Below are 22,744 nucleotides of genomic sequence, written 5' to 3'. Positions count from 1 at the left end.
AATAAAATCCCAATTGAATTTACGCGCAATAAATATATATATATATATATTGCGTCGTGTAACGATGATCGATCGAGAGGAATTAAAATGGCGTGCTCGACAGCGGTGTCCTCTAGGCACGTCTCGAGCTCAGACTCGTGTCTAACTACCTAAAGCCGAGGCTCGCGGGTAACGGTCGGGGTGCCAATACGAGGAAGGACGTGTATACGAGGAAAGCCGAGAGGCGAGAAGTGTCAGTACGGCCGCTCGCGCTCGATCGAAACGCAACGTCCGACTTCCTCTCTGCCGCGAAGTTCCGGGTGCGAGGATCGAGTTCGACGTTTAACGAATTTGCGGTTAGACAGATCTACGTTTTTTCTCTCTTTTATTTCGAACGCGCTCGTGCTGCCACCTGTCGCGCAAACCCGTCAGTTTGACAGGAGCCAGGAGACAAGGGCCAAGAAGTTACGGCGAAGGCGATTGGAGCGGACGCGGGTCTCCTTCGAATCGAACGTCCGAGCGTCATTCCGCGACGTGGGTGACCTCGTCGGGGCCGAGCTACTCGCGGACGATCCCCGCGTCGACGCGAGCAACGTGGACGCGCCGGGGCAGCCCGCCAAATCGCTTTTCGCGTCGCACCTAGCCCCCGAAACGCCAAGATGGCGGCCTCACGATGAGCCAATCGCGAGGCCGCTCTCATCCCAAGCTCCGCCATTCAACGACGTCGGTTCCGTCCGCCGCGCAGCTAGTGACCCCTTCTTCTGGCGTAGTTCGCGTCACTCGCCGATCTCGCTATCGAATTTCGACGAGTGTTTTTTACGCGATCGCGGTTTACGGTGCCGCTTACGCGAGAGGGTGAGGGAGAGAGAGAGGACGCGTCCTGGAGAGCGAGTCGCGGACGGGACGTGGACAGTTTTCACGACGACGCGAGGACCCCCCCGAGTTGTGTTTGATCACGTGACCGCGCGGAACCGACCGTGGGCCGTGAGAAATGGCGCAAAGATCAGAGTGTATCGGGCATCATGGATGGATCCCGTTCGTTGCCGCGGCGATGTCACTTGTGTTTGTTTACAAGCGTGCGAGCACGCGCGCCACGTGCTGAGTGAGAAGGCGAGGGCGAGGCGAGGCGAGGCGTCGAGTGAGAAAGAGGGAGAGAGAGACGTAAAGAGAGCCGAGTGGAAGACAGGTGGAGCGGAAGGAAGGCGCAGGAGGTACACGGGCCTGGCAGGCCCTAAACAGCGGTCCCTTCTCCCACCCCCAGTTCGCGTGATTTCGAAACGTGCGATTTGACAGCGCCGGTACCGGCATTGACGTTTCAGATCAGAACGTGGACCACGGCGTCTGACAGCAATAATGACGGGCAGAGGCTCGAAGAGGCGGGGGCGACCGCCCAAGTCCGTCGTGATGGAACGTCCGAAGAAGTTTCAGTATCATCTGATGAAGAAACCCAAGTACTTGCAGAACAAAACGGCAGCGGGGATGCTGAGTGGCGGCGCCGAGACGCCGGGTTCGCAGCCGAGCACGCCTACGGCGTCGAGACCGACGTCGCCGTCCGTCGAGAGCGAGGAGAGCAGCAAGCGCAGCACCAGGAATCAACGTAAATCGCGAGGTCCCGCGCGACAGACATTCTCGTAAGGGCGGTCACTCCGGATCTACGGGTGGTGCCTATCAGCGTCGTGGATATAATCCCAATGTGGATTATCATGACTCCGAGTATCATTATGGGTCGGATTTTGGGGACGAGTCTAGCGACAAGAGCGAGCCGGAGGAAGATCCGATCCCGAGCGACGTCGAGTCCTCGGAGAGTATAGAGGAGCCAGATCCCTCGAGCGATAGTGATTTCTCTTTATCTAGTTTCAGTACTACAAGTGGTACACCTAGGAAAACCCTGTTGGGTCAGCAGCGACCACCCAGTCCGGAGCCACTGTGGCTGCAGAACAGAGAATTGCCATCGTTGGTGTTGCCAAAGAGCTCGGATGATCTGTTGGCTCCTAAAGAACTGGTTATGCCGTTGCTGTCGGTCTACGAAGTGCTCAGACACTATCGTACCTTGGTGCGTTTGTCTTCCTTTAGATTCGAGGACTTTTGCGCCGCTCTTATTTGCGAGGATCAGACTAACTTGTTGGCAGAGATTCACATCATGCTGATAAAGGCGCTATTACGTGAGGAGGACTCTCAGCAGACGCACTTTGGCCCACTGGATCAGAAGGATTCAGTGAACGTCAGCTTGTACTTTGTGGACTCTATGACGTGGCCAGAAGCGCTGCGTTCTTATGTAGAAAGCGACAAGAGTTTCGATCAGAATATTTTGCAGATATTAACCACAACTGAATATCCTTTTACTGCCACCGAGGATAGAATCAAGGTCCTACAGTTTTTAACAGATCAATTTTTAATCACGAATCCTGTGAGAGAAGATTTATTACATGAAGGTAAAGTAAAATGTGTGTATGTGTGTAATAATGTGTTGTTTTATTCGTAGCTTTTGTAGAGGCATAACTATATTCAAAATCAGCAGGAGAAAATTTGCCATGTCCATGCTGATGTAACAATTGTTATGGTTGATGTAATGATACTATTTAGTCAAGAATAAATTAGATTAAATGTAAACTTAATTTTAGTTTCTTTTTATATTGAAAATATATTCAATAAGATATGTTTTTTAATTTGATGTAAGCAGAGTATTGCTAATAAAAAACTGTTGCTTGCAAATAATTTAGTTTCTATATTTGATGGATACTTTTTGTATAAGTCTCTGCATCAATATTATATAAAAATCTGTTTCATGTACAAGCTTTTATTTATTCTTTTATTCTCGAATTTTACAATTAAGAAAATTGAGTCTCTGAAATGGAGACTTTGAATTGAAACTTGAGACCCAAAACACAAGGACAATATCTATGTTTTGCAGGGAGTATGCATTATGATGATCACTGCAGAGTGTGCCATCGATTGGGAGATCTGTTGTGTTGTGAAACTTGCCCGGCTGTGTTTCACTTGGATTGCGTAGAGCCGCCATTAGTCAATGTTCCTACCGATGACTGGCAATGTAGCACGTGTAAAGCTCATAAAGTGATGGGCGTTGTGGATTGTATTCCCGATGTTGAGAAGAACGGATCATTGTGTAGACAAGAGCATTTAGGATTTGACAGATACGGCAGAAAATATTGGTTCCTTGCGAGAAGAGTTTTTGTGTAAGACACATTTAATATTGTAAATCAAATCTAGATTGATTAAAATTTGCAAAATGATAGTTTATCATACTCATTACATTATCATATATTACAGACAGTAATTTTATATATATTTAAACACAATTTATAATTTTCCATTTTATATAAATTATATAGAATTATATCTATATATTTTTGTATGAGCTTTTTAGTTTTAATAAAAAAGTATAAATTCTTTAGAGGAAGTAAAATAAAATGTAACAAATATATAAAATAGCAAAAAATTCTAGAAAGTTTATGGAGATATATATATATATATATATATATATATACACATACATAATATATTAAGAATTTTTATTTATTGCAAAATTTATTTTATTTTTTAGCGAAAGCGAAGATGGTGAAGTGTGGTATTATAGTACACCACTACAACTGGAGGAGTTAATGCTTGTGTTAGATTCGAATGAAATGGAAATAGCGCTTTGTCGCGAGTTGTCAGATTATAAAGATGAAATAATTCGTCAAATGGAACTCACGGAAACCATAACTAATCAATTCAAAGGAAACAAAAAGTCTTACCTGGAAGTAGAGAACGGTAAAAATCTTTTTAATTAACATTTTTTTTCAAATCTTTTTTTGTTAACATCAAGCATTAAGGATAACAATTTACACCTTGTTTCTATTGCATAATTAATACTTAACATTATTTTATATATGTTGTTATAATATGTATCTTGTATATATTAAAATATTGTATTCATATTTATTTATATCTATTTTAACAACAAAGTAAACACTTATTTAGTAATAATCATTAGCAAAAATCACTAGTTCTGGTTTTGATTGAAATATTTTTCAGGTCTTATACAAAAGATGCAAAAAGAACGGCAAGAAAAACAGGAAAAAGAGGAGGAAGAGAAAAAGGAGAAACAGAGACAAGAGGCAGAGGAAATGATCCGTAGAATGCACGAAGGTACTGACTCTCTCGAGGAGCGTATGGCAGTTGTGACGGATCAGGGTGAGACCAAGACATCCAGGGAGGAATCAATTTCTCAAGTACCTGAAGTAGTTGGAGAAACTGTCGAAGTCGATGCTGATGCGTCTGTGACGAATACGGATAAAACTGCTACGAAAACTAGCACTTTTACATCATCGTCTGAGGACGCCGATGAAGAAGCATTAGATGGAGAAGAGAAGATTGGAAAAGATGGTAAAATTTACAGAATAGTAGAAATAAAATAACTGTCAAAATTGTTTGCTCTTTTCTTTGTTCTTTTATAAAAATTATTTTCTGTAGAACAAATATTTCTATATACATTTTAACTTACAGATGAATAGGATCATTTATATATATAAATTATATTTATAATAATCTTTTTTTTCTTTAGGCAAAAAGCATACTATTGTCACGAGGTCAAAAACTGGATCGTTACAGCCACGAACCTTCAACATGGATGACTTGAAAAGACGCAGTATGGCTCCATTGTCTAAGGAAGAGCTAGAGAAGTTGGACAAGAGTCTGAAGGATTCCGAGGGTGATGGTACTAGATTAACACGTCAGAAGGCACATCAGATTGCATCCGGCACTCATTTATTCAAACTAGGCATGGACAACAACTTTAAGTCGTATGTCAATCAGTACAGTAACAATCCTGTCGCGTTGAATAAAACACAGAGGAACGAGGAACGTGACAAGAAGCGACACTTGTCGCACAAATTTTCACTCACCCAGGTGTCAGAGTTTAAATGGGTGGGTAGTTTAACGGGCACCCGTGCTCTGTTGGTCAGCACCTTACGTCAGACAATTCTGCAACTTGAGAGCAACATTCAAGCACCGTTCATGCATACAAATTGGCCTTTGCTACGCAAACCGTGGACCGCGGCAGTGAGTGCGTGTGTAAATCCGCGTGACTTTGCACGTACTCTCATAGTTTTACAAGCGTGCATCAAATCCGTTGTGTTCGCGAGTGTGTGGCATGATCAACTTGGTCATGTGAAACTGCAACGAGTGACTGCAATTGAGCGCGAAGAGAAAAAGCGACAAGACAAGAAAGAAAAAAAGGAAAAGGAAGACGAGGAGGAACGTAATCGACTTTTCAATTTCGTCAAGTACACTCTTGGCATGAAACACCAAGTATGGAAGCAAAAAGGTGAGGAATATCGACTGCATGGGCAGGGCGGCTGGCTTTGGGTATCGGCCAGTCGTCGTTATAGATGCTCGGAGATGACAAAGCTAGGTCTGCGAGCCGGTCCTCAAAAAATCATGGTGCAAATTCGAGATCAGGGCGGTTCAAAGATTCTCGCACTCGATCCGCCTACCTATGAATTCCTGATTAAGGAATACTGCCCAAGCAAGACGGAGAATGGCATTGTAAAGCAAGAGATCAAGGAGGAAGATACTGGAAAAGATGCGATCAAGCAGGAATGCAATTCAGAAGATGTGAAAAAGGAGCCTACAACAAATGGTGTTGATTCTTCTTTAGTAAAGTCGGAATCTCAATCAATCAAACAAGAAACAAAGATGAATCTATCGTGTATGTATCAAATTTAGTAGATGATTTAAATCGAAAATATAACATTATAAATATTTTAAATTTATATTTGATTCAAAAAATACTAATGACAGAAAATTTTCTTTAGTTTTAGCTGGCATGAAAATCGAAAAGGTTTTTACCCCGATTACCGAATTTGAAGAGATTGACATCACTAAGGCGCTAACCAATGCTGGAAGATTGCTTTACCCAAAAATTGCAAAAAAGACAAGAATCGACGATTTCTTAGCACGTAGAACACATTTGAAGCTTTTGGAAGAAAGAAGATTGCTACAATCTGTAAGTATATCTTTATTAAATAATATGTAATCTTCTATCATTTAATGTGTCATGATTATATCACTTTTATAATTTGTAAATATATCGAAATATCGAAATGTTTTGCAGGAGAAAGCGAAAGAAGCAAGTAAGACGCCTAATCAAAAGAGCGGAGGTGGCGGCGATTCTTCGGAAGCTGACGTGGAAAACCATGAGGAGAACGATGCGGATGGCGGTGGAAGTGGAGGTGCCGGAGACGCTTCTGCGTTATCATCGTCCGTTGGTAAACAACCAGCAAGCAAAGCAACAACAGTGGTTTCTGCGTCTACGAAAGAAGTTTTGGCGGCAATCAACAAACGTATTCAACAGGTGCGCACGCAGTACGCGAACATCTCTAAGCTTTGCAAAAATGTCAGCTGTTATTCGCACTACTGCAACGTGAACAACGCCAGCAGCAAGAACAACGTCACGCAAGTTAACACCGCGCAGGTCATCGCTGTACATACCGCCGATACTTGCTACTCGCCTCTGTGCATTCAAAAGACGCGTCTGAAGCGCGAGCTAATCGCGCTGGCGCGCAAGGTAAACGTTCTCAACCACAATCAGCAGTCGTCTCCTTCCTCGTCCTTGTCACAAATCATTATAAAGACGGAAAACTCGGACGAGACGAAGGATGCGATCAGACGAGATTTGGAGTCCGCGGTGGCGTCGGCGACTCACTGCAACGAGGACGCAGCGAAAGACGTCACTTCACCCTTATCGAAAAAGATTAAAATCGAGAACGACACGGGAGACACGATCGTCACGACTACCAGTAACGTCGTCACGACTACCACGACGATAACGACGACTCAACAGACAGTGACGAAGAGCAGTTCGGACGGTGCAATGCAGGAGCATTCTACCGTGAATCGTAATGCCACGACCGTCTCGTCGGAAGTTACGACCACTACGACGAATAAGGGTGGTGCGAAGACGGTGATGATTGTGAACCGTAGAGGAAGGACAGTGCAACGGACCGCGGTTACGAAGGAACTAAACGCCGATGGCAGCGAGCGAATTTACACGGCAACGTCGACGAAGGGCAAGATATACTTGAAGAAGGTGGCCATCTCGTTGGCCGATCGTAGGAAAAAACGCACCCCAGTCAAGTATCCGCTATGCTCGACCTTTTGCACGAAGAACAAGCATCGCAGTATACTGGTGCTTCCTCAACACGAACTGAGGAAAATGTCTCGCGTCGGCGGCAAAACACCCGTACAAGGATTTCATCATCAGGCCAAGGCGAATATGTCGGTGTGGCCGTACCAATGTCCCAGACCTTTGTTCAAGACTTGCTGGTTGTACAGGACGGTCGGTTTGAAATCGCTGGCCGCTGCCGCGATTCAGCTGAGAATACTCTGGGCGTGTCTCAGGTGGGACGACATGGCGGCTAAACCATTGTCTACAGACGGCAAGAATCAGATCACTACTGACACGGAAATTATGTCTCTGGAGATATTGAAGCATCGACACGTTGGACAGTTTCTAGACAGGACACAATATCTGCGCAGGAAGGTTGTAATACCACTCGAGCTTCCGAAACAAGTCAGAGGTTTGTACAAGAAGTAATTTACTGAACAAAAATACCTAGAGAATTTACATTAGTTGATCGGATATTTTATTCAAGTTATGACTAATAAAATTTAATATCTTGAAATCGCTTTTTAATTTGCTTTACATACATTCATTCTCTTTACAGAGGTCACGTCCATAAGGAGTGGTCTGAGAAAACGAAAGCGTCCGGAATCACCGCAAAGCACCGAGCCACAAGTCACCGAGGAATGGGTCGACGAGGATAAGTTAGAGTTGTGGGAGATTAAGCAGTACGGTGACAGGTATATAACGATTAATATTTGCTGCGGGTATCTGATGACGAAAATTATTTGCATGTTATTTCGCGTCACAGATGTTTGTGAAATTCTCTTTGAAATGTTCTTATTATGTGATTGCTATGACCGATTTTGTCGAATCTACTCGAACTCTAAATCAACGAATACTAAACAATTTTAAATAATGATTTTTATTAATATTGCTAAAGTTGAAAGAATGATTTTTATGTTATTAATAAATTGAAGAACATAATTTAATGGGCATAAAAATAAAAGAATAGGAATATAATAGAAAAAATAATTCGAATTATTAGGATTGTTTTTATAGAATTAATTTTGAAATAATAATTAGAGTTTGTAATTTTACAATCAAATCTAAAATTTTTATTAATACTCTTTTCTTAAATAATAAAAAAAAGATGAGAGGCAAAATATATATACATGTTTTTCTTTTAACAGTACAATCTTTTAAATATTTTTCTAACTTTAATGTAAAGGGACAAAAATTGAAAAAATTAAAAATAAATTTGCCCCCTTCAAGGATAAGGAATTCATGTCTCTGTTTTGCTTTTAAATTTGCCGATAATGACGTCGGATTTCGTTCTAAATGTGGATCGCTCTGACCGCTTTAACCCTCCGCTTGCTTTCTTTCTTCTCATCGGGAACTAACCCTTCGCTTGGTGTGTCTGTCCTTTCTCCAGGTTAGAGAAGGCTAATGCCCAGATTATTACTAGGAGTCGCTCGGGAGCGCCGCAATCGGTGATCGTCAGCGGTGGAAGAACCACCGTTGCCGCCACCGGTGGCACGACCACCTTGTCCGGCGACCAGCTCGTAAGTGGTAAAGCCACGCCGGAAGAGATCAAGGAGAAGATGGAGCAGCAGTTGCGGATGCAACGAGCGGCTCATCAACAGAAACGTGCCCTGGAGACTCTCAAGAATCAACCTGCAAACTCGTCACCCGCCGCCCAGCTCGTCAAAGTTACAGCTAATTCTTCTCACGGTACGATTTACAGAAGACTACGTAATGAATCGATATAGAAAGATACACAAGTAGATATAGAAATAATAAGATATTTTTTAATTTTGTTTATTAATCTTGATTAAACTTGATTTTTGCAAGATAAATAACTTGAAGTAAAAAAATGGAATAAAATATTAATGAAAATAAAACCGATTAAAATGATTTTGTTTTTAGATGGTACAGTTAAATTAGTGTCAAAAGTCGCGATTCCGGCGAATCCGAACAGCACAAAGTCGCAATTGACTTCTCTTTTGACCACTCCCACACAGAATAAAACTTTCCTCGGTACACGACGAATCTACATGACGAAAGGTAAATATTTATTCTAATTTCCGTATATATGATAGGGCTATATGAATTAATATATTGTCTTATTTCAGCGCCTGATGGAACCACTAAAGTAGTGTCTGGTCCCACTAGTATTTTACCGAAAACACCGCAAGCCCAGACATTAAATCAATCAGTGATTAAAATAACACAAACAGGTAAGTTTATCTATTATTATTTAAAGCAGTTGGTGTAATAATGACAAATTTTTTTCCATTTTTTAATCTATCTCCATTGATATAATTTAATATATCTCCTAATCGTATCTTTCTAGGTACTAATTCGCCTATGCAAATGCAACAGAAAGTACAAATTCTTAGAGGGCCAGACGGAAAGTTACAGGTGCGTGGTTTGTTACCTGGTCAGCAATTGATCCAAATGCCTGATGGAAAATTACACGTACTGAATGTAGGCCAAGCAGTGGGTACTCCAACTGCACAATCAAACTCGACAACGCCTACAAGTACTCCACAGGTAATTCATGAAAAAATACATTTGTGTGACCCTCTCTTTACTTTTTAAAATAGAAAATTGGAAAAATGAGATGTCTAACATAAGTATCCATAATTTAATTAATCATGGTATAATAGAAACCAAACTAATATTGACTAATGTCTATATAATGGAAATTATGAGTGATATTACATATTTTAGAAGGCTGCGACTGCGGTTAGTCCTGCCAAGGTGGCAATTTCAGAAAATTCTGCGACTAAAACCAATCCTGCAAAATCAGCAGTGAATTCGACGACGCAACAAACGCAACAATCGCCGCAGCAAGTCGTGCAAACTGTTCAACGCCTAAAAGCTGCGACTTTAACTCCTACTACACCGACAAAGAATGCCATTGTAGTCGCCAATACAGGACAGACCGCGCAGGTAATGGCCCTTCTGATTGACTGTACATTATTAAAAATTAATTCTTGAATGTGTAATTTCTTAAAATAAAATAGATTGGAGAAAAATAGATTCAATATTATTTTTAAATCAAATATCGTTTAATAAAATAAGAAATTAAAATTTTTCTAAAAATTGCCTGAAAAAGATTTGATCGAAAATATTAAAAAAAAATATTACGAGATTTTAAATATTTTATGCATCCTAGAGTTAACTATATAACAAATATTACACATTTATAATATTCACATTTATCTTTATATTATATGTTGTATATACAAATATTACAGGTAATATCTTCTGGTGGACAAGTGATAAGTGGCAATCAAATAGTGGTTACGAATGCCAACTTTGCCCAACAATTAGTGACAGGTAAGGCCCAATTGACAACAATCGGAGGCCATCAGGTGGTAATACGTAGCACGCCCACTGGAAATCAACTTGTACATCTGAATTCGACAAACAGCGGTATAATCGTAAAAAGTACCGTCCCTGTTAATAAGCAGCAAGGTTAGTAATTTTTTAATAATTATTTGTACATTTGAATTCATATTTGAAAGAACACTAGATTATCACTAGATTAAAGAGTATTTTGAGCTACTCTATTAACTTAATTGGCAATTAATCAATCAATAATTAATTAACCAACTGGAGTAGAATTGTCAGTAGCACAATTTTCAACTTGATCGAAGTGGCATTAATATATTAAGCTATAGATTATATATTTTATTAATTAGACACATTTCTTGGAGAATTATAGTGCTGTTACTTTCGTATAATATTACTGTATTAATTAATGTAGTATGTACTGACGAGATAAACTTACATACTTTTTTTAGTCACGCAATCTTCGATAGTTGCGGCGCAAACCGTTGCCAGTCCAAATACGAGCACAACAACTACCGCAACCTCGACTGCGTCGGTGACGACCACTCAGAGTCCCGCCGCTGCAGGAAGCATCGAGGCTTCTTTGCTAGCGGGACAACCACCTGGCACAATTATCAAATGTGTGACCGCGCAGGTGATACAGACAACCGATGGTCCGCGGATTGTACTACAAGGCCTGCAAAGTGCAGATTTCACAACACAGCAATTAAATATGGTGCAGCAGCAAGTGAAACAACAACTTCTCAAAGGTGAGTGTCTTTAAGAAGGATATAACAAAAACTAATCCATTGGCAGATATTGAATTGAAAATTTTATATCGCTTTCAGCCCAAGCAACAACTGGGAAGCAAGGCGTCTTAGGACCTACGAAGATTTACTTGGCTGTTCAACCGGTTCAACAATCTTCCAACAACCAGCAGCAACAACAGCAGACTTCACAAGTTTCAACGACGACAAGTACTACCGTGACGTCGCCTCCGAAACAGCAACAATCTACAGCTTCCTCACCGTCTACTACAGGTATATAATTTTTTTTATTTTAATATCTTATTATCTAAAAGATATGCAATAGTGGATGTGTATTTACATATATATACGTATGTGTGCGTGTGTGTTGATATTTATATAATATTCTAATAAATATTTAATAATGGAAATAGTCTTAGAAAGGTATATTTACAATAAAAGTTTAATAACATAATTATTAATATTTTTTATTATACTTTTTTTTAATAGAGTTGCTAGAAGCCACTGAAACCATTCCAAAATTTCCACAAACGGTAACACCAAAATCGACTGATAAACCGAAAGTGGTTGTTCAGCAAGTAGGACGCGTGACGAACGCAACGGAGGATGAGACACAAAAGACGAACATAGCCAATGGACAGCAACCTTCATCGCAGAAAGAAGGAAATGATTCATCGCCAAATAAATTTATACTAACACCAGACTACATCCAACAAAGTTAGTATATTTAGTGTGTAAAAATTAAAGATGCAAAACGAATATACAAGATATATACAAAGTATATGTTTTGTAATATAATATTTTGACTTAAAATATAATTTTTCTTAAATATATAAATAACTTTCTATATATCTTATATATATATAAAATATTCTTGAAAATATTACTTATAAAAAGATTTTAAAAAAAGTTTCTTATATTACAAAATTTAAAAAAATATTTTTCATGCACTGCAATTTTCTTAAAAATTTTTTATATAATTTTTTAAATGTCTTATATATAAATGAAAATTTTTTAATAAAAATTTAAATCTTTAAAAGTTAAGATTCCTGGACTCTTGCCGATCATGTTACAATTATGACATTAGAAACGATAATTCTGAAAAACTCTTAAAATCTTTATATATTTTTATATTTTTCGTATGATGACAAGATTCTTGCAAATATTTTTTTAGTAATTAAGTAATATTTACTAAATATGTCTAGATGTATTCACATGTTTATATGCATTTTCGTAATTGTAGCGATTAAAAATGCCTTGAAACAAGAAAACCTCAATCCGGAGATAGAAGAAAAATTGTTGCAACTGCAACGTTATCAAGAGAAGCAGATGAAGGGCGGCGTGGAGAACTCTGTAACTAGCAACCAGACTCATCACAATTCATCCACAACAACGACGCCGCGTCCGCCATCGCGCAAACGGCCAGCACCCTCGTCGAACATTCCAGCGGCAGCAACGACAACGACGCCGACGAACATGCAATCATCGTCTAGCGGTGGTGATGACAAAGACGACAAAGAATGGGTAGAGACACCCAGAAAGAGACCAGCACTGAAGCAGGAAAATCGCGATACGACCCCAAAGTAAGCCTACCATACAAACAAATAGAATGTTAACATAGTATAACACAGTAGTGCAACTTTGTGTTGGCGTCTTCAATATTCCTCTTTTATATGAATATTGAAAGAAATTAGATGTATGGAATACTTGAGACTCAGATCGGAATTTGATGAGATTTATGCCCGTTTTATCAATATAAAATATAATTGAAATTTTTATGCTGTGCAAGTAATCAACAATTAAATTCAAATCTGGTAGAAAGAGGCATTAGATAGAAAAAAAATTTTTAATTTTTTAATTTCGTGTATATATGTCTGGAGTTGATGTATATAAGATATATATATCAGTAATTTCAAATACTTATCATTGGCGACTACTGTTATTATTAAATTATTAATCATATTATATATTATTCTGTTTTTTTTTCTTTTTATCTTTTTTCGTTTTTTTCTTCTCAAATAAGAGCAAAGTTGTACTATTATATTATACTATGTTATTAATTTTATTGAATTTTTCATAAACGTATGTATATTGTGGTTTTGTTTGGGTCTATTCGCTTTGCTTTTCCTAGCATTTTAAAATTATACATTTTTCATTTTTATAATTTTTGTAATATTTGTATACGTGCATCTATATGTATGTGTGTGTGTGCGCGCGACATTGAAATATGTAAATAAAATTTTATTGTGCTCTTTATATTTTAAAGATATTACATATATTTAATTTAAAAAATGAGAAATTTGTTATCCAAATGTGTATCTTTTTAGATGTTTTCTTTATTTAAGAGTACTTGTAAAAAGTACTCTTAAATATAATCCAATTCGAATCCAATATTTTTTGCATACACACACAGGCATTCACTCATACAAATAAGTAATATCATAGAGATCATATGAGCATATCATGTTATGTATGTAAATTTTTTTATTGTAAATGAACATTTATTAATATCATAACATGTGTATGAAAAAACATTAGTCCAAAATTAATTGTATCTAAATATACTTTTGTGATATAACAGACATTTGTGATAAAACATTTCTTATTTTTTTGTTAATTATTAATATATGTAATGTTCTTAAAATATAGAGCGCTTGATAAAGCTTTATTTTCGTTTTTAATTTATCTTGTTTAAATTGATGTTTGATATCAAATTAAATCTGAATTATATATGACGAAATTGTAAGATATAATGATATTTAATCATAGGCTCTTCTATATTAAATTAATTTAGAAATTATTTTTTCAATGGAAATTTCGAAGAAACCCATTATCACATTTCATATTTTTTTATATATCTGCAATTTTCCATTTTCCTTTTTTCATGTAATTTCCATCCTCAGTATCTCTTATTCTGTCTTACCAACTTAATATTTTGTTGATTTTCTCTCTGTTTCTCTCAAATTTTCTTTCATTTTTTTTAACATTCTATTATCTTCAAAGTTCAAAAACTGGAATAGTATATAAACATGATTTTAAACTAATTCAATAAAAAGATATTACAGATACATACATACATTTATCGTGTTTATACTTTCCTTAAATAGATGTTTTTTAATGTTGTGCACTCTATCTTCAAAGAAAGATTTTAAACATTTTGACGAATGATTCATAAATATATTTCATTAATAAATCTTTTGATGTGGATCGGTATTATTTTGCCATTAAATTTTTTATCTTATGTGTGTATGAATGTTTTGTGTGTATATACATATATATAATAAATTTTTTTCTGTTTTTAGTTAGCCCGACAAATTTTAAAATAAACACACGCTTCTGTCTATGTATGTCACGTATTAAAAAATATATGTGAAATAAATGTGTCGCATATTTTTGGTAATGAATGAGAAATTTATATTGCAAATAAATTATCTCTAAATGATATATCTTATCAATACGTTTAAACTTTAAACTGTATCATATATATATTTTTAAATCATTACTTGCAGAGTGCTGAAGCTATCAGAGGGATTAGATAACGAGTCATCTCCTAAAAACCGATCTGCGAAATTTAAAGATACACAAGAGCAGCGAAGAAAACAACAGGTACATTCTCGAATGCAGGTTTTATTGTTTCGGCATAAAGAACTTCTTAAAAAGGATATTCTTAAGAAGAGAGCTTTACTCGAGAAAGAACTTCAAATCGATATACAGGTAAATACGATGAGTCAGTGTGTTACAAGAATAGTAATATATAATTACGAAGTATAATATATAATTTTATATTTAGAGGATGCCACTGATGTTACAAATGTTTCGAAAATCGTTTGATTGATTAATTAAGACAAAGAAATCTTTTATCCCTTTTGCTTATTCGTGTCAAATTATTAATCAAATTATTAAATTAAAATTAAAATTAATAACTATAAGCTAAATTATCAAACTAATTATTTTCAAATAGAATGAATACATCATACTAAAATAACACAAGTCCTGCTACACTAATCAATTTTAAGCTTAACACCATCGCAAACATATACAATTTCAAATAAATTAAAATAATAGTAAGGCTCAGAGGATCGTTCAAATCAAACTGGATGTAAAAGGGTGAAAGAGCCGTGACAGGATGTACGTGTCAAAACAGTATATTCAATTACAAAATAATAAATGTTTCAATCTGTCTCGAGATCATCTTCAGTGTATACATTAAATCGAATATTTACAAAAAGCGTACAATAAAGTTTTAAATGTCGATCTCAAAAATTGATGATAGGAAAAAGAAAACAAGCTACACATCCTCGCAACTAAAAAGAACGTGACACAATTTAAAATTAAAAATAGAAATTAAAGTAGTTACAATAAAATAAAATAAGAGAGAGAAAAAACTTAGAAAATAATGTTACAACAAAAATAATACATACTGAAAACATGCGGCAATATTTGTGTTGAAGAAATAAACATCGTGTTGCGGTTAGTTACAATTTCTATAAAATCGAATATTCTCGTATCCTTACGAGTATTTTCTATATTATATTCTGATTGTGTAATCTAACATACTCAATTTTTAAAAAATGCTCGCAATGTCATTTAAGCGTAAAGCTCACTCCGTAACAGCAAAAGTCTCTTGCAACAGCAAAAAGTCAACTGCTTTTTTTAAAGAGAAAAGTTAATGAAGAACTTATTTAAATGATATTGACAATTATTTTAAAAATAAAATAAAAAGTTGAGTATTTTATATTTTTCTAACAAAGAGTACGTATAATCATTTTTTTTTTAATACGATTTAACATGTAGATTTAACATGTTCAGAGATGCGCCTTTAATTATATCATTTTGTTGGGATTGTAATTATCAGTGCTTTTCAATAATGCATCAATAAATATATTACAGAAGGATCTGTCGACGGAACTCGCTACCAGGACAAAAGCGGAGAGGCATAAGCAGGATGAGGTGAAGGTAGGCAGCGCGAAACGAAAAGCAAATGCTCAAGTAGCACAACAGGTCAGCCCGTCCAGCCGGAGCAGTAGTAGCAAACCGAAGAAACACAAGACCCAGGGTAACAGCGCGACTCCACCTGGTGGTTCGTCATCCGCGACTCGCATCAAGAAAGAGAAACTGTACTGCTTGTGCAGAACCCCCTACGACGAGACCAAGTAAGATCTTTAAAACGAGCAAAACCTCGAAGCCAAACAAGACTCCATTTGATTTTTATGTGTTCTAGAATCGTGTTTTATATTTTAATTACGAGCAATCTGAAGCTCTTATTTTAATTATGAGATATTGCTGATAAACCCATAAGATGCTGCAAAAAGAAATTCGAGCAAACTAATTTTCTAATTGTATATCTCTAATTACATTTTGATTTTTTATTTGATTGATCGATGAAACTTTAAGCTTCGATGTCCAATTATTATATATTCTTGTGAATGTTTTAAATAACTTGTTTCTTTTTAAAGATTTTATGTGGGATGTGACTTGTGCAACAATTGGTTCCACGGTGACTGCGTTGGCATAACGGAGGAAATGAGTAAATCTCTGTCGGAATTTGTTTGTACGGAATGCAGACACGCGAGAGATACGCAGGAATTATACTGCCTGTGCAAACAACCTTACGACGAATCTCAGTAAGTACATTAAGAAGCATGATTATATCTTTAATTATAATGCAAAAAAATAAAAATAATATGAGTATTATAATTTATTTGTTATAATTACATTGATATAATTAAATTATTGAATTAATTTATCAATAATTTAATTTAATTTAATTTAAAAATATTACATTTTTACATTGTAATCTTTATTATACATATCCTTTGATGTTATACTTAAATTAATTTCTTTACTTAGTTTTTAATTTTTATTTATAGTTAATTTTGATAGGTATTTTTTAAATATAAATTGATATTATGAAAAATTAATAAAAAATAATTGTATAATGATTTTAATTACATATTTCGTACTTGTAGTAACATATCTTTCTTTATTCAAAGATTTTATATATGCTGTGACAAATGTCAAGACTGGTTCCACGGTCGATGTGTCGGTATTCTTCAATCAGAGGCCGACAACATTGACGAATATGTCTGTCCAAATTGTCAACGGAATTCCTCTGTTAATTTCGCTAATATGAAGAACCTCAATGCAAAGGATCTCGATCTGTTGAAGAAATTAATTAAACAAATACAGGTATATATACTTTCTCTTTATTGAAATATTATAGATAATTCTAAAAGCTTATGAAAAGGCTTTCTATATAAATTTATATAAGTATAAAATAGAATATTTATGGTGTATAAAGTGCAAGGAATATATATTTTTCTTCATTCAATTTTTTGATTAAAAGTTTAAAAATCAACTCGATAGAATTAATAGTTAATCACACTTTATGTAACTTATTTATTTAAGGCTCATAAAAGTGCATGGCCCTTTATGGAACCAGTAGATCCCAATGAAGCACCAGATTATTATAAAGTTATAAAAGAACCAATGGGTAAGTGTTGACTGTGACTTCAACAACTTCATTTCTTTTCGAATCATTTTGCTGTAAAAGCAGTTTTCTGAATATAATATATATCATATAAATAAAGTGTAAATTTACAAATATATGATTTTTTTTATATATATTTATTTTCATATGCATATTGTTTCAGATTTGCAAACTATCGAATTGAGAATAAATGATCGATCCTATAAAAAACTGAGCGAATTCATCGGCGATATGACGAAAATATTCGACAATTGTCGCTATTATAATCCTAAGGAGTCGCCATTCTTCAAATGCGCCGAGTCCCTGGAAACTTACTTTGTTCACAAAATCAAGAGTCTGAGAGAGAAATTTTCCGAAGGGAAGTAAATCAATCAAAATAAATAAACTCGGGGATATAGTATGTGAAATCGACTCAAAGTGGAAGTGCACGACAATTAATCTACTGTGCAGTGCATTTTTCACGCAAAACAGAACAGAGCATAGTTTGTGCCAGTACAGTACACTACACATAGACAAACTGAAACTCTCTCAGAATAGGCTTAAGTATGTAAAAGTAGAGAACGCACCGGTCTCCGCTATATTTATTATAGTTGTGTGAACATTTTCCTTTCTCCCTTCCTCTGCCTTCTTTCCTGTCCCCTTCCCTCCCTCATCTTTTGAAATTTGCGAATTCTGAGTTCCAATTATGTTATATGAAGCGTGAATTTTAAACCAGAACTTATAGCTTATGCCGTAAGATCTTATCTGCGAGATTTTTTTGCTACTAGTAATCAGAAGTAGTAATCAGAAAAAAGAAGCCATATAGGATATAATTTAAAATAACATTTATTTAATTTTTTTAACTCTTATTTTTCGTATTAAAATATAATTATGTAATATAATTATCTGGTTTTTTTTATTACCAAAAGTATCTTTAATTCTTCATTATTGTTATTTTACCCATGGCAATAGAGGGTTTGATAGATCATAAAATCTACTTTGATTTAATTCTTCAGCTGTGATGATCAACATAGTATTTTTTCAAATCCTCTCTACAGTTTCTGCAACACATTAAATACTCCTATCACGTTTTTCTTTGAAGAGAAAGTAATGTTTAATTTTCGCCTTTGGTTTAGTTATCGCATATGTCTCATGAATGCAAGACTATTCACGAGTCATATAGATAGTGAACATGCTAAACACGAAATAAAACATACAAAATGGATTTTACAAAATACAGATTTACTTTATTCCCACATTATATATAACTTTTTCTCTGTTCTATAAAAATAAAAAATATATTTAAAAGAAAAAGAAGCTAACAATAAGTTGTATCACTTTTTGAAATCAATTTTAATGATGAAGTGATATCTGTGAAATTGTAATTTTTAAATTGCGAATTTATCTCATTTAACGAATAGTATCAATGAAATAAAATCGTAATGCTGAAAGTTTATTTTAAATTGCATCTAGAATTATTTATTTTGTTTAAAATTCTTTCAATGCAGGCGATATGTATGATTTTTTATGTGATATAATGATTCTCTCAGATATATAGAAAGGCAGAGAGATTGTTAATATATTAATTTGACGATCTAAGTTAAGAATCTAACTTGAATTCAGGACTGATTTAATCTGCACACATTTTGATTATAAAAAGTGCAATAGACAAGTTCGTATTTTTGTATATTAAATCTTTTTCTATATATACATACACACACACACACACACATGTATATATATATGTATATGTATGTATATATATATATATATATAATATTTACACATACATATATCATAGATAGATGAGTAAACGTCACATGTTTATTTCGAGTTTATGCAATAGTTGTAAGTTATGGTTCTCAGAATTCATGCGATATTCATCACGTTACGCTATTATTTATGTATGTACATATAATACGCGATCGTGATTTCACGCAAGTGAAATATGGTCCGAAATGCAAAGAAAAAGAAAGAAATAGGAGAATACACTCAATCATTCGAGAAGTAGTTTTCTCGAAATGGTTTAAAAAACTCCGCCACACTGCTATTCTTTTATAGCGTATCCAGTGTGAAAAAGAAAAGGATAAACAATTGTGTCACCGTATAGCTGTAAGACTATTTTTTAGAATTACACGCATAATATATAAATTGTACAAATTCATTTATCGTCTCGTGCTCACAAAGCTCTAACGATTACGATTATATTTACTTATGCATTATTTTAATCACATAAATAAATTTTCTATGAAATTGTTTATAATCGACGACTCACATTTAGGCATTTAGATTGTAAGGAACGAGCAGACAAGTCTGCTATGTATATATTTACGACACACACAATTACACATATGTGAAGAAAAGGAAGGTTCTCAAGAAGAGGCAATTGTAGAATTCTTTGATTTTCAAGCAAGGAGAAAATAAAAAGCAAATGAAAAGTACAGAAGAGTTTATTTCAATGAAACAATAAAAAGTATTGTTTTTGTATATTTTAGCTGTATTAGAGAAATAGAAGAGGAAGAAGAAAAGAAAGGAGGAAGAAATCTGTTGTAAAGATTTATTTGGAAAAAAAACACTTCGATTCTGTATGACTTGAAAAAATATGAGAGAGCGTTAGCAACACACGAATATTCCTTCGTGTTGAAAAGCGAATATATAAATATATATATATATATAAATATACAGAGATATATGCGTATATATATAAGTATTAGATGATTAAAGAATTAGAAGATACTATACTTTCAAAACTTGGATAATGTAATAACGAGAAAGCGAAAATAACTTGCAAAGCATGCTAATTTTTCTCATATAAACTTGTTTACAATTCTATGAACAGAAATGAGATTGAATAAAAATATGAAAGAGAGAGAAAATAATTTCAAGTATTTATACACATTTAAAAGTATCGTATTTTGTATTTTTATCTTATATTTATAATAAAAATATTTTTCTAAAAATATGGAAGATATAAAAGAGCAAAAATTATTTTAAGTTTTTATACATATTTGAAATTATATATGTGCTTTCGTGCGCATCTTATATTTATTTATTTAAAAAATAGTAAATACATATCACACATACAATTCTAATAAGTTTCAAAGTCTGTAAGATCTATAATCGTTTATAATTTTTTAAGAAAGTATTCTTTAAATTTAAATTCTTTTAATTGTCTGTTCATAGAATAAGTGACAAAGTTAATAGGGGAGAAACTGAAATCATCCTGCACACATTAAATCGGTCCTAGAAAAGGCGAATTTCCACTCTAGAAGACTCCCGAACGAATCCCCGTGAATACGTTCGTTGTATATTGTATTATACATTTGTGCCGTGCATTTTTTCGTGTAAACGAAATCGACTCGTCGGCAAATCGCAAATGGTTTACTTGAAACGTGAAGAGAAGATGCAAATCGCTCAAAACAAGAGGAAAAGAAGAAAACAGGTTGTAAATTGTTCGTCAGAGTGTGTGTAACGCTTGTACAGTATTTTTAATTCTAATGAGACACACACTGATCTGTTTTTTCTTTTTTATATATATCTTTAACGTTCGATTATAGAAAGAGAGAGTAATAATGCAAACATATATATATAGATTATACACTCTCCAGGTTTATACACTGACAATTGCAGTAAATTAGACTCGCAAAATTGTATAATTAGCAGGATATTTCCGAAAGCGTTTAGAAAGAAAATGCGGGATATTATATATTTATCTATATATATAATTATGTATATCATTATATTTAATATGTAATATATATCGTTATGTAATATATATTTTATGTAACGATATATTCATATGTAATGATATATATTTTGTTGAGATCACTTGAGATTTTTTATGCTATAGATACGCAAAAATAATCTTTAAGATTGATGTATCAATCTATTTTCTATCCAAAGCATCGGAAATTGACCTGAACAAAATGTTATATCACTATCGATCTCAGTTTAAAAATTAACAAGTATTTTTCAAGCCTCTATAACGAAATCTGTGGATTTAATCGGAAAAATTGTGACGCCAATATTGTGTAACACTGTGACATATAATAATCAAAATAGCAATTATTTAATAATTATAATGAAGATAACTAATATTTTATCAATAAAAGTTATAATGATTCATTCAACATCATCAATGTTTAACAACTTTTTGATCATTATAATCTTATTGGAACAGAGTAAAATCAATAAAAATCTTAACGTGTCAATCAGTTCTATCATTTTTCTGAAATGATAGAGTTGATAATATTGAAATATTAATAAGGATTAAGGATTAAGAATTCAATAGGATTAAGATGTCTTTCGGGAAATTCTCTTAAATGCAAAAGATGTGAATATAAGCATATGAGTTCATATAGATATAATGTATAAATTATTTAATAGTGTGAATAAGTGTAATTTATGCAAGCAATTTTTATTTGTAAGATAAGATTGTGATGTTACGATTATTCCGATTAACTCAGCAATTGTCATTTAATTAAGTGTAAAGTAATAATTAATACAGCTCACATACGCGTCACTGAGTAAATTTAAATGGAATTTATTACAAAATGAAAAATAATACACCGACCGTTATTTGTTTACATGAGTCAAAATAACGCACTCCGAATGTATAGTGTACAAACCGGGTGAAGAAGATGCAGCTGTATTTTTTCTTTTTTTTCTGCATATCGACTATACTATTTGCTCTCTTTCTCTGCTGTTCGATAATTAAACATGTAATAAGATATTTAATTTTTGTTGAGAAAAGAGGAAGAGAATACAACAACAACAACAACAAAGCGTGATTATATATAAGTATATATTGTCGGAGAACCTAATAATAATAATCTATTCTCCAGTTTATAATGAAATATATTTGTACTAATTTCGATCGAACTTTGTTGTTTTTATTGTACTGTATATTCGATTAAAGAATGGAAGAGAAAATATATATGTTAACTTTTTCTAATTTGTAATTGCTTCGGAAATAAAAAAAAACTACTAAATGACAAGATGACTTTAATGAAAGAGGAAAGAAGATTCGAAATTTTTCGTAATGCAATTTGTAAGTTCTTTTTC

At 34.4% G+C, this 22,744-nt stretch overlaps 1 protein-coding gene across 1 annotated transcript; it reads left to right on the top strand.

The window, feature by feature from the left end:
- The first annotated feature begins 155 nt into the window (after positions 1-155).
- E(bx) (nucleosome-remodeling factor subunit NURF301 E(bx)) lies at positions 156-18,582 on the top strand. Its single transcript, XM_029307572.2, is given in 26 exon segments — positions 156-1,190; positions 1,299-1,590; positions 1,592-2,411; positions 2,891-3,173; positions 3,542-3,750; positions 4,015-4,365; positions 4,544-5,689; positions 5,796-5,986; positions 6,095-7,559; positions 7,707-7,842; positions 8,538-8,836; positions 9,032-9,169; positions 9,238-9,342; positions 9,459-9,658; positions 9,839-10,060; positions 10,369-10,588; positions 10,918-11,214; positions 11,293-11,484; positions 11,701-11,928; positions 12,455-12,794; positions 14,721-14,925; positions 16,102-16,364; positions 16,668-16,835; positions 17,205-17,400; positions 17,620-17,704; positions 17,865-18,582. Coding segments are annotated over 26 exon segments (8,439 nt in total). The 5' UTR covers positions 156-1,005; the 3' UTR covers positions 18,068-18,582.
- The last annotated feature ends 4,162 nt before the right edge of the window (positions 18,583-22,744 follow it).

Source organism: Nylanderia fulva, unplaced genomic scaffold (genome assembly GCF_048542155.1).
Source record: "Nylanderia fulva isolate GAGA-0341 unplaced genomic scaffold, ASM4854215v1 Scaffold21, whole genome shotgun sequence".
In the NCBI taxonomy this organism is placed as follows: domain Eukaryota; kingdom Metazoa; phylum Arthropoda; class Insecta; order Hymenoptera; family Formicidae; genus Nylanderia; species Nylanderia fulva.
Note: the sequence above shows the minus strand (reverse complement) of the source record. Positions and strands in the feature narration are given on the sequence as shown.